The sequence below is a fragment of the Carcharhinus amblyrhynchos genome, chromosome 1 (assembly GCF_965287045.1).
Source record: "Carcharhinus amblyrhynchos chromosome 1, sCarAmb.v2.hapA, whole genome shotgun sequence".
Taxonomy (NCBI): domain Eukaryota; kingdom Metazoa; phylum Chordata; class Chondrichthyes; order Carcharhiniformes; family Carcharhinidae; genus Carcharhinus; species Carcharhinus amblyrhynchos.
Window position 1 is genome coordinate 49,512,144 of NC_137324.1, and position 13,645 is coordinate 49,525,788.

General features: G+C 40.8%; 1 protein-coding gene across 2 annotated transcripts in view; it reads left to right on the forward strand.

Annotated features, from left to right (window-relative positions):
• The window catches only part of alpk2 (alpha-kinase 2), a 32,800-nt gene continuing 19,155 nt past the window's right edge, over positions 1-13,645 (forward strand). The window contains exons 1-5 of one of the 2 annotated variants that reach the window (XM_080181578.1): positions 1-1,691; positions 5,876-6,023; positions 8,935-9,062; positions 9,162-9,197; positions 9,505-9,567. In XM_080181578.1, coding sequence (XP_080037704.1) covers positions 14-1,691; positions 5,876-6,023; positions 8,935-9,062; positions 9,162-9,197; positions 9,505-9,567 — 2,053 coding nt within the window. In that variant the 5' untranslated portion in view covers positions 1-13. The remainder of the gene's footprint in view (positions 1,692-5,875; positions 6,024-8,934; positions 9,063-9,161; positions 9,198-9,504; positions 9,568-13,645) is intronic. The other variant, XM_080181651.1, reaches the window with a different exon arrangement.

Genomic DNA, 13,645 nt, shown 5'->3' on the forward strand with positions numbered 1-13,645 from the left:
GGATCAGCAAAGAATGACTAAAATTGAAGCTAACAGCATAGTGAACTTCACAGAGCATGTTGAGTATCCTGATCCAAAAGAACAAAAATCATCACTTGTACGCCCACCTGCATTAGGTCAATCTAATAGTCTTCAGGAAATATCTAGACCAGTCCAGGACTCACTGGACCACGTCATTGAGATTGATATGAAAGATGAGTGTGGAAGAGTGCAAGAAGTGGAAGATGTCCAAACAATTGTGATAGATAGTTTTGAATCTTCATTAACCGATGAAGCAAACCTAAATATCACTGAAAGATTTCAACCCACACTTCAACGTAAGAGCCATTTTGGCTATTTGTCAATGCCAGTTGCAGAGGAAATTAAAACCATAGATAAAATCCGTGACATTGATATTAATGCAAGATCAAATTTTGATGACAGTACGGTAATTCAAGGTGGATTTAGCCATGATGAGAAGAACTTAGAAAATCATAAAGTCACTTCTGCAGACTGTGACAGCGAAATGGGTCAAGGCCACATTACTAACAAAATGAGGTCAACAGGAAATTTTGAATCCACTACACTTTCAAATAGTTCACTGATGAAAGCTCCATCAAAAACTGAACAGACTGAGAATTTAGAAGTTAGATCAGCAACAATATGTTTGAATGAAAACACTCAAAAAGTAGAATACTCGGATGATTACAAGGCAAATCTCAGTGAGGAATCAAAGCGTTTTGTAACAAATATGGACAAGATTGAAGGGATACAATTAAAAGAATGGCAACTTGGGAACTACAAGGAAAATGAAACTGCAGCGGCCATTGAAGAACACAATAAAACTGTTCAACAGAATGACTTTTTTCAGCTAACCGCTGTCAATAGTGTGGAATCAAGCAGAATTACTCAACCCATGCTGGGCCAAATAATGAATGTTGATTCCAATGTACTAGAAGATTGCAGAGATTGTAGCAAAAAGCCTAGAGGAAGTAATCTAAATAAGGTTAACAACACAGCAGCAATGCCAGATCATCCAGTGAAATGCATCAAAATGGATATCGATGCTGAATGTAAAGAGAAGATTTGCAAGACGCTTACCAGAAAAAGTAATCAAAAGTTTTCTAATGACTTTAAAATTGAAAATCTCCCATTGACTTATGAAAATGATAAAAACCAAACAGAAGCCCCAAGTGCTCAAACATTATTAAAATTACAGTCATGCAAGGGACATAAGAAGGCTATTGATCCTGAACTAGCCATTTCCTTACAAACCAAGACTTTGGCTGGGAAGAGCATTCCATCAATATCACCACTCAATAAACAGCAGACGACAGCTTTTAGGATTAAACAACCGTTATCAGCGGCGAGGGGCAAAGAGCTGATATCAGATGCCAAGGAAAATATATGTTTCCTAAAGCCATCCTGTGAGGCAGCTAGGTCCACTACTGAAACTCTGAGCCTGACCCCATCTCTGAATGAGCAGCAGGAGGAGGAACCAGTCAAACGTATGCGCCTGTCAGCAGACAATGTGGGGAAGAACACATTACAGAAAAGCAAACAAGCATATTCTTCAACAGAGAAAGATAATCCAAATAAAAATTTTGCTCTGATTAAACAAATGTTTGAAAAGACAAAGGAGGAGCTGATTCATAAGAAGGAACATAAAGAGCTGAAGAAAGCAATTCACCCTCAGCAGGATGATCGCAAAGGTACATTTTTTCCCATTAAACTAGCAAGCACAAGTCACATTGCAATAGTTATTGAAATGTAATCAAAATTAGCTGCTCAGTTGACTCAAATTATGTTCTACCCACAACAAAATTATAACAATTTAAAACAATTAAATACACCAATCATCAAAAATACACTTATGTTTTGATTGGGCTGTTTGAAGAATGAGCATGACTTGAGTCAAAAGGTATTTATTTAGCCTGTTTGTGTAATGATTAATATCCAAAATATGGTGGATTATGCTTTTCATGCTAAGATGATGTTCTACACTTTGTAGTGAATGTGAAGAACTTGCAAGACATCTTCATGCAAGTGACTAGGTTTACAAAGAAACAGAGGAACTTAGGAGCAGAGAGAAATAGGCCATTCAGTCCCATTTTTTACATTATTCTTTTCGATCATGCGTGGACTCTACCTCAATCCTATTGACTTTTATATCATTTGATACCCTAATTAAATTTAACATTGGTTTACTTCTAATGACAAATATCACTCATCTTATCAATTCTCCCACTTCCTCCTCTTGAAATCTTTTATTTCTACTACTGTGATATTCTGTGCAAGGTGAGACAAAGTTGCCATTCAGTATCTCCACTATTCCTTCCTTCTCCATAGGAATTATATATTTTCATCTCCAGCCAACTTGGTTTTCTTTAACCAACTTCCTATTCATGATGCCATGCATCCTTTATTACCATAATTGGATATATGCCAAAGAGGATAACCCAAGGCTAGATTATTTTGCTGTGGAAGAACATCTATTGGTGCCTGCTGTTAGCTAGACATGATCTGCAATCTTTAGATCAATATGACACTGAAAAAAAATCATCTGATATAGCAAGAAAGGGAAATTTGGCATCTGGGATTTAACTGTGAAAAGTATTTGCTTAACAAAGGAGGTTTAAGGCTTAGAAATAAGCAGCAGAAAGTCTGAAAAGGAGTATTTGATTTGATTTGATTTGAGTTATTATTGTCACATGCATTAGCATATAGTGAAAAGTATTGTTTCTTGCACACTATATACAGCATACCGTTCATAGAGAAGAAAACCAAAGAGTGCAGAATGTAGCATTACAGTATGAAATTAATTATGAGTATGAATTAAAGGCAGCAAATTCATTGTCAAATCAAGTGCAAAAAGAAAATAGAAAGAACAGGGTGGCACAGTGGAGACTGCACATTCTCCCCGTGTCTGAATGGGTTTTCTCTGGGTGCACAGGCTTCCTCCCACAGTCAGATGTACAGGTTAGGTGGATTGGCCATGCTAAATTGCCTCTTAGTGTCCAAAGATGTGCTGGTTAGGTGGATTAGCCATGGTAAATGCCAGGGGTTATGGCAATAGGTGGGTGTTAGCCCTGTGTAAGATGCTCTTCTGGACAGTCAGTGCAGACTCAATGGGCCAAATGACCTCCTTCTACACTGTAGGGATTCTATGATTCTATAAGAATGATTGGATTAAAAAAGTAAGAAAACAAAATAAATAAAACCCAGAAGCTGATGTTTTTAGCATACAGTGCAAAAGAAAGCAGGGCTCACATTTACACAGCATCTAGGAGGTCTCGTAGCACAATGATAGCGTCCCTACCTCTGGACAAGAAGTTACGTTCATGTCCAATGGCTGGACTTGTTGTCCACGGAAGGAGCATTCATAATGCAGTCCAACAGGCTGATAAAAAACTCAGAAACCATTTCCCTACTATTCCACAAAAGGGAAAAAGTGTGCATGAAGGGTACACTGAAATAAATACAGCATCTTTCACAAGCTCGGGGCAGCACAGTAGCTTTCACTGGCGTGGCACAGTAGCAAAGTGGTTAGCACTGTTGCTTCATAGCGCCAGGCACCCAGGTTCAATTCCGGGCTTGGGTCGCTGTCTGTGATGAGTTTGCACATTCTCCCTGTGTCTGCATGTGTTTCCTCCGGGTGCTCCAGTTTCCTCACAATTTCTGAAAGACGTGCTGGTTAAGTACATCGACCCGAACAGAAGCCCAACTGTGGTGACTAGGGGAATTTCACAGTAACTTCATTGCAGTGTTAATGTAAGCTTTACTTGTGACTAATAAATAAACTTCAAGCTCAGGAGCCCCCAAGTGGGTTATAGCCAATGAAGAGCTTTTAAAGTGTAGTCATTGTTGTTCTATTGTAAAGACTGTGGCTAGGCTCCATAAAAGAGCAATGTGATCATCTATTCTTGTGATGTTTTTTCCAAAGTTAAATACTGGCCAGGACACCGAGATTACTCCCTACTGTTCTTCGAAACAGTACCAGATCTTTTAAGCACTCTGGAGAGGTAGAAAGGTCCTCAATTTAACATCTCATCTGAAAATCAGCACTTCTGGCAATACAGTACTATTTCTATATTGCATTATTGTGTAATCTCCCAAAACAATTCTCAACCTGAAGAATGGGACTCCACAATTATAACAGTTAATTTTAATGCCAGAGTAAATGACTGGCAATATTAGCACTTATCACACCATTAATAGGATAGTTAACGTCTCTAAGTAGATGTGGTGGATTTAGTTCTTTTTAACCATACAAAGTCAGCAACTTCACTCCATTCAGTACACTTCAGTGATAAGACAGACAGCACTTTCACAAAGCTAATGATTGAGCAGCTCATCTGCAACAACATCTTTTACTTATTGATATTTAAATATGCATGTGCCCTTTGGCTGAAGTTCTTGTACCATTTAAACATAAATAACAGCAAGCACTATTAGATTCACTATTCTTTTGATTGTAAAATCTGACCTATTGTAATGAAAAACCAGCAGGATGTCTGGATAGCCAGTAGTAAAATTTGAAGCTAATTATGGGAGTATAATTGGCTTCTGAATAGTCACACAAATTTGATTATCTAAAAGTTTAATTATAAGACCTTTTAGCTTTACAACCCAGTTATTTACTTGCTTCCCCAATCTTAAATTAAACTCAAAATTGAAAATGATCATATACCTGGTTCCCGCATAACATTATAATTAAGAATTGTTTTCGTGTGTAAAATGAGATGGTTCTCCATGAGATATTGTCATTTACTTATATATAATTTATAACTTTTTAGATAATTCGCAGCTAGCTGTGGGAAAACAATGTCAAGAAACGTAATCAAGTGCCAGAATAGAAGTGCCAGATTACAATTTAGACTGAAGTAATGGGTCTGATTTTCCGACCTCACTCGCGGCTGGGACTCTCCAGTCCAACTGATATGAATAGAGATTTGGCTGAGCGCCAAATTCTCTGTTCTCCCTGGCATCTGTAGTAGCTAAGACTGGAGAACTCTGGCCAATATTACTGTCACAGTGATACATTTCAAGAATTGCTGTTTTTTGGATGATAAGTTAAAGAAAGGCTTTGCCCTCTTCTCTAATGCACGTAAATTATCCCATAGCACTATTTGAAAATGTACAAGACAGGTGACCTGGCCAACATTTATTCCTTAGCCAACACTGACAGAAACATATTTATAAGGTCATTTACCTCATTGATGTTCATGGGGCCCATCTGCCTACAATTTGACTGACATGTTTCGAGGCTGAATAAACTAGGCTTGTACTCGTTAGAGTTTAGAAGAATGAGGGGAAATCTCATTGAGACGTATAAGATGATGAATGGGATGGATAGGATAGAGGTGGAGAGGCTCTTCCCGCTCAGAAAGGACAGTAGGACTAGGGGGCACAGCCTCAAGATAAAGGGGGGTGCGGTTTAGAACGGAGTTGAGGAGGAACTTCTTCACTCAAAGGGTGGTGAATCTCTGGAATTCTCTGCCCATTGAAGTGGTGGAGGCTACCTCGCTAAATATTTTTAAGACGAGGGTTGATGGGTTTTTGATAAGAGAGGGGATTAAGGGTTATGGGGAGAGGGCGGGAATGTGGAACTGAGCCATGACAGATCAGCCATGATCTTATTGAATGGCGGGGCAGGCTCGAAGGACTATATGGCCTACTCCTGCTCCTATTTCTTATGTTCTTATGTTCTTATGACACACTTACAAAAAATACTTAATTCGCCATGCAGTCTTGCAGGGCTTCTGTGATCTTAATAAAAGATCAAGTTTTTTCTTTCTAACTTACCACAAAAAATCCAAACCTCAATTACTGCCACAAACATGTTGAGATTTTGAAAACCTCAATTTACCTGCTGAAGAACACAACTCTCTTCCAGCTCCAAAACTGCTCCAAAAAATCCACACTGAAGTCTTCCCTGATATAGAAGGGCATGTCAAACTATGGTGCCGGTTTTGCAACATCCATGCAGATTCCACCATTACATGGACAAAAGATGGTGTTATGTTGAGTAAAGTGGAAAGAAGGTAAGCTGCATGAGTGGTTGGTACTCATTGATTTTCCCTGGAGTGGCCATTGTGTGACTTGACCACAGGTGCTCTCATACTAGGACTAAACACTGGCAGTTTCCTCAAAGCTGATCCATTGTAACTTTGCCAAGAGTGCAACAGAAATTCAGTTAATGCTGATTACTGGAGCAGCTCCAAGGAAATTCCCAACCTAACTTCAGGGTCACTGAAATCTATCTGCAGTTTTTCAAACATTTTGTCAACAGTGCAGGCTAAAATATTCTGGATTTCAGAATCACACAGTGCAGAAGAGGCCCTTTGGCCTATCGAGTCAGCACAGGCATGTGAGAATCACCTGACCTACCTTACCTTTGTGGGAAGAAATGTTTTATTATAAAGCAATAATAAGATCTGTGAATTACTGTGTGTGGAGGATCAAATCTAATTGTGGCATTAGATTTTTGAATGTCCACATTACAGTTGAGGAAGTGTGTGGTGCAGTGAGCCAGAAACTCTAAGTTTGAGTCCTACCCTGTGGCTTGATGGCCAAGGAAGGTGTGTTCATAACACAGCCACCAGGTCCTTCCGACATGCCAGTGACAGGTAGTATGAGTGGGAGAGACTCCTGGTCAGCCATGTTTGATGCAGAGCGGTGTCACTCAAGCTATAAGTCACTGGGAATAGGCTCACGACCTGTTCCAGAAAAAAAACCTCATTGTGGGAGCAGATGAAACGTCTGCCTTGTGCGTCACTAGGTGCAGAAAGACAAACAACATTGCAGTTGCATCCTGAGCATAATAATGATGGTTTCCTGTTACATGTTGTAAAGCACAACTCAAAATTCCTTTGTACTAGTGTAGTTACATGCTAGATCTATTTGTTCTGAAGAGACTTTATGCTTAGCAATAGTGCAAACAATTTAGCAATATTATTAATAGATTTCTTTATTGTCCAAAATCAAAGATTGGAAGCTTTTCCCAGGATTCACATTACTGAAGTGGGTGTTAAACTATAGTCAACATTTCAATGGTTAGAGCAGCCTACTGTCAATTCTCCTTCGTAAAAGAGTGGATTTTAAATAGTTATGCTATCCTTGTTTTGGTCCCTGCAGACCATGATAACTGATCAATTAATCTGGCATGCTGTCTGCAGAGGTCGACTGTGGGAGTGATGGGCAGAATTCTAAGGAAAGTCTGGGAATTTCCCTGACTTTAAGTCTTTCTCCGCTCAGTGAGCGTGGTCTGAGGCTAGTGCAGACAGGGCAGAGCTAGGTTCCACTCCACATTCCTTCCACCCTGTGGTTAAAAAACAGAACAAAGGGCAAAGGAGAATACAGCACAGAAACAGGCCCTTCAGCCCTCCAAGCCTGTGCTGATCATGATGCCCTTAACTAAGCTAAAAAAAACCTTGCCTTTAATTGGTCCAGATCCCTCTATTGCTTCCCTGTTCAGGTACATATCCAATTCCCTGTAAAATGTGTTTAGTGTGCCTGCTCCCACAACCTCCTCTGGCAACGCTTTCCATCTTCTCTGGGCCCACTGATTCCAAGGCCAATTTTTAATTATTAGTTTTAACAACTCCCTAAGCTTTGGTGAAGGATTTCCAAATCTTGAATATTGTATAAATTTTATACAAAGTACAAAGGTACAATTTTTAAAAGATATCATTCTTAGGTTGTGAGCAGTATTGGTAAGGCAAGTAAGTGCACTGTGTCCATTCTTGCTTGCCTTGAGAAGGTGGGGGTGGCTGTTCTTGACCTTGGAGCCACTTCCGCTAAAAGTCAAACATGTTAAAGTTACATTTTGGCAAGACCAGATGATGTCTGATTTATGTCTCAGAAAGACATTAATGATCCAGTTGGATGTTTACAGCAATTGTCACTTCTATCAGGGTGACATGGTGACACAGTGGTTAGCACTGCTGCATCACAGTGCCAGGGACTCAGGTTTGATTCCAGGCTTGGATCACTATCTGTGTGGAGTTTGTACGTTCTCGCTGTGTCTGTGTGGATTTCCTGCGGGTGCTTTGGTTTCCTCCCAAAGTCCAAAGATGTACAGGTTAGGTTGATTGGCATGCTATATTGTCCCTTAGTGCCAGGAGGATTATCTAGGGTAAGTGCCTGGGTTATGGGAAAACGGCCTGGGTGGGATTATAGTAGGTGCAGACTCAATGGGCAGAATGCCTCCTTCTGCACTGTAGGAATTCTATGATGATTTCTTTTTAAATTCTGAATTCAAATTCTCAACTACTATTGGTGGGATTTGAATAAATATTCTCTGAATTATTAGTCCTGCCCTCTGGGTTATTAATCTGGTAATGCAACAAATTACGCTGCCATACCCAAATATTTTATATATTTTAATGTTCTTTCTTCCCATCTTCAAATTCAAATTATGTTGTTACTTGGGAAGCACATGTCTTAGTCATACATCTAAATCGCATTAACAGTTAATAAATGCAATGACATTTAGTCACTGTCTACAACATTTACAGTTCATTTATGTTGAGAATGTGTAGTTTTAATTCGTGTAAGGTATTTTAAAAATGATCTCGTGTGGAACTGTACCTTTGTTAAAAAAAAGTAGTTTTAATTGTCTTCATTGTGTGATCTTTAAACTGTGAGACCAGACTCTTAAATGATAATAGCATAGTACTGCTTATTCACTGTACATCCTTTAGAATGTCAGATTGTAAAGAGTAATGAGAATAATGTGTTGTTTGCCGAAGCATTTCTAATACTTCATATATTTGTTCAAAAATCTAAAATTACAAGTTTGAGAAAATCAGAAAAGAAACAAAATCTGCTAGCAAACAGATTTTTTTTGACAATTAAAAATATATCCATTCCATTCCATGCTTTTATAAACCATTCCTACGATCACAATGATAGTTATCTATCTTTACCGTCCCAACTGTTTTCAAATTGTAGCGCAGGAGATGACAGTCCAGTCTCCTTGGCAATAGTTCAAACTGCTAAGAAAGATGGAGGGTTATATCAGTGCTCCTTGAAGAATGTGTATGGAAGTGTGTCCTGTGATTTTGACTTCACCACTGAAGGTATCAGAAAAAAATACCAAATACCTGATTATAGTTTTACAGTAAAATTGTGGAAAGGGTGCACATGTAGTGATAACCAATTTGTCTTTACTTCCCCAGTTCTGAGTGAGCTTCTTTGTAGTCAAGCTGTCGAAGGTACCGATCATTTTTAAACTAAAAAATGGCATTGTCCATACGTTTTGTAAACTCTTTGGCTAGATGTGATATTACAAATGAATGTAATTTAATTCAATGTATCTTAAACAATCTGCAAGCAGCATATAAAGTAAGACATAAGAATATTTATTTGTTTTGTGTATATATTAGATTCCAAAACATGCTGACATTTTGTTTGTTGACAGTCTGTTTCAAAATCTGGCAGTTTGGTGTGAGAAAAAATAATTCCATACCTTCTAGCCACCTGAATTAATTGATTTTTAAATCATTTGTTTTGAATAACTAGGGCAGAGCCTCATCAAGTCAGTCAATCCTGATGACCTTCTTCCTTCCCCAGGTTCAGTGGCAGGTGAGATACTAATGTGTAATGTGATGCCAGTAATGCATGGTCAGACAACAGATGAATGGAATGCATAGTAATATATGCTACCAGCCATACATACTTCGACTTAGCAGAAACATGGGTCTGGATTTTCGCTGCCCAGGAGAGCAATTCCTGGAAAAGTCGGTTAAAAAGCACCCCGAATCATGTGATTCTTACTTGAGAGAATTGTGGGGGGGAAGGGGGGTGGTTGCTGTGGGGTGGTGCTGGGTGGCAGAGGTGTGATGGAGTAGGGTGAACCGACCATTATTCAACGGTGTCTGCTGGTGTCGGGACTGCAGGGAAGTTCAGGTCAGGACTTTGTATGGTTGAATCTGGATTCTCAGCAGATTCAGATTCTGATGAATTTGTTGTCCCAGCCAACAGCTGTCTCCCGGAGATAATGTCACCTCTGGTTTGGATAGTTTAAGAGGCAGATTGAGTCCGTGCAAGGGTCGGTGTGGAGTTGCCGGTGTTGGACTGGGGTAGGCACAGTAAGTAGTCTCACAACACCAGATTAAAGTCCAACAGGTTTATTTGGTAGCACGAACTTTCAGAGCGCTGCCCTTTCATCACCTGTGCAAGGATTGCAGCAGGAACCCCTGTCTTTCTTGTGGACTAATTCCTCATCAAAACTGCTTGTCCTTGGTGGAAAACTCTATGCTTTGCTTTTTTCCTGCTCGATTGTCCTTGTTGTTGCTGTTGTACAATCTCTTTAGTTTTCAGCAGTTTCAACAGACCAAATGCCGACCGTAGTTATCTCTTCATCATTTGTAATGCAGGAGAGGCCTTGGTTGTGGAATGTGCAGTATTTCTAGACGTTAGCAGGAATTCGTTAAAACGTTTGATCAATGAATCTTGTACCCTCGGTGTTCTCAAGGTATATTTCATGGTTTGGATGAATCGCTCTGCTAGTCCATTAGTTGCAGAATGGTACGGAGTGGACTGAATTACTGGGATTCTCCCAGCCAACTGCAATGCTCAAGCAGTGCAGCGCACCAGGAGATATCAGCAGGAGGCTTTTTGCGAGGTTTGCCGGTCACAATTCTCCCAAGTGTTTTTTTTTAGTGCAATCAGATCTGTGCCATAAATCAGCAGATTATCATTTGGAAATGTCATGGAGATTGGCATTTCCATATGATTAACAGGCCTGAGACAATAGTGTCTGGGCCTGTTGGTGTCTCCCTCCTGCTGGGTGTGGTTCTCATCAGTGGGGTTTACAATGCTGCCGACCTGCTGGTGGAGACAGTGGTCACTGAGGCACTCCTGGGAGGCCAGGAGCAAGGGGAGTGCCCCTTGGGCAGTGCTACCTTTGGGGCCTGGTAGGCCAGCAATCAGGAAGGTTGTGGGGATTGGTGACCTGCGATTGGGAGGCTGCCGATAGTGGGGGGAGGGAGTGGGTGCAGTGCGCTTGCTCTTATCACCACACTGACAGATTGGCACATGCGCAGTGGCCTGTTCAGCGCTATGCTGCCAGTCAATCTGGTGGGATGAGGCCCCCTGCCTTTCAGAGAGGATCATGCTGAGACACTCTGCATTGCTCACTCAGGAAAGTACACCTAAAAAAAATGTACGGGAAATATTTCCATTGTCCCACCCATGGGACACTTAATTTTGTTTCGGGCGAATGCTGGCCAACGTGTTGGCTATAGTCTCTTGTATTTTGAATTCTTGTGACACAAATTGAGGTTCGTTGTTGCTTACCAGCTATTGGGGAATCCAAAAATGACTAAATACTTCTCCTAGCTTCTCAACAGTTTTCTCAAATGAAGTAGGTTTCATCACAACAGTCTTTGACCACTTAGTGTAAACATTGACCGTTACCAAGAACATATGTCCTTCAAAAGGTCCTGCAGAATCCAGATGCACATATTGCCAATCCTCATCAGGCCACTCCCATGAATGTGACAGTGCTAAGGATGACAGGTTTCTTACCTTTGTACAGGAAGAATATGGTCTAGCTGTCTCTTCAATTTCTTCATCCAATCCAGGCAACCAGAAATAACTTCTCGCTATTTCTCTGAAGCATATGATTCCACAATGGCGCTAATGCAATTTCTCTAACACCCACTTTCTTAGTGATGGCAGAACGATCACTCTGAGCCCCCATTGAAGACATCTTGACTGTACTGATAACTCTACTCTCCTGGAGTAGCAGCATTTCAGGTTAAATGTTAATTCCAAAGTCTTTCCTCGTAAAACCAGATTTGTCACTTCTGAGAGCATAGGATCGCTCTGAGTGTGTTTTCTCATTGTCTAGAAGTGACAGTCGTGCTGTTTACTTGTTCAAAGTGGAAGATATTCTTGTTTGGATAGTCTGATGAATTATCTGGCAGTGGCAATCTTGAAAGTCCACCAGTGTTACAATGTAGATTTGATTGTCGATATGTAATGGTGTAAGTATGCGCAGACAAAATCATTGTCCATTTTGCATTTCACTTGCTGGTAGTGACGGAATTGCTGTGTGTGGTCCAAGAATGGTAGTTAGCGGACGATGGTCCTTCAACAATGTACAGCAACTGATGGAATTTCCTGATGACCCTTAATGCTACCCTTTTAATCTGTGCATTGTTACTTTCGGCTTTGCTCAATGGCATGATATGGTAGACTGCCACTCCAACACCGTAAGGGGATGCATAACAAGCTAACAGTAGGAATATAGTAGGGCCAAAAAGCGCAAGAACTTCAGATGCTTCTTTGGCCTGCACAAGCGACATTGCATTGATCCGACAACCCCTTCCACATCTTGTTCTGGTTAAGAGGTTATATACTGGTTTCAGAATTTTTGCCAAGTTTGCAACAAATCTTCCATAATAATTCAACAATCCTAGGACGCACCATAGAATGAGCGGCCCAGTGGTTAGCAGTGCTGCCTCACAGCGCCAGGGATCCGGGTTTGATTTCCAGCTTGGGTCACTGTCTGTGTGGAGTTTGCACATTCTCCCCATGTTTGCATGGGTTTCCTCCGGGTGCTCTGGTTTCTTCCCACAGTCCAAAGATGTGCACGTTAGGTGGATTAACCATGCCCTTTAGTGTCGGGGGGCTGGATAGGGTAAATGCATAGGTATGGGGATAGGGTCTGGGTGGAATTGTGATCAATGCAGACTATTTGGGCTGAATGACCTCCTTCTGCACTGTGAGATTCTATCAGAAAGCATCTTTTCTAGTTGTATCACAGCTGGTATGGCTCCTGCTCTGCCCAGGACCACAAGAAACTACAAAAGGTCATGAGCGAAGCCCAGTCCATCATGCAAACCAGCCTCCTATCCGTTAACTCTGTCTACACTTCCTGCTGCCTTGGAAAAGCAGCCAGCATAGTCAAGGACCCCATGTACCCTGGACATTCTCTCATCCACCTTCTTCCATCTGGAAAAAGATACAGAAGTCTCAGGTCACATACCAACTGACTCAAGAACAGTTTCTTCCTTGTTACCATCAGACTTTTGAATGGACCTCCCTCATATTAAATTGATCTTCCTCCACAGTCTTGCTATGACTGTAATGCTACATTATGAACCCTCTCCTTTCCTTCTCTAGGTACGGTATGCTTTGTATAGCGTGCAAGAGGCGATACTTTTCACTATATACTAACACGTGACAATGATAAATCAAATCAAATAGAATCTAGGGAAGAATGTAACTGGTTAATACTCTGAGGTGAAGACACCTCTGTAATGGCCTTACCTTAGAAGGAGATTTATGAAGGCCAGTGATGTCAATCACATGTCCCAAATACTCAATGGAGGAATGAATGAACTTACACTTGTCCTTGCAGAGTCTCAGACAATAATCTTCCAATCTCTGTAGGGCAGCATCCAAGTTTTGAAGGTGTGCCTCTTGATCTCTTCCAGTGACTCGGATGTCATCCAGATAATACTGGACTCCGCTTAGTCTACTCAGCATCTGATTCATTGCTCTTTGAAACAATGCAGGAGTTGGGGTGACACCAATTGGCAATCTTTATTATTGGAACAAATCTTTACATGTAACGACTGTCGGAAGTTCCTGAGACCTTTTGTCCACATTCAGCTGTAATTTGTTGAAAGAGTGGCCTCCTGCCAATCCC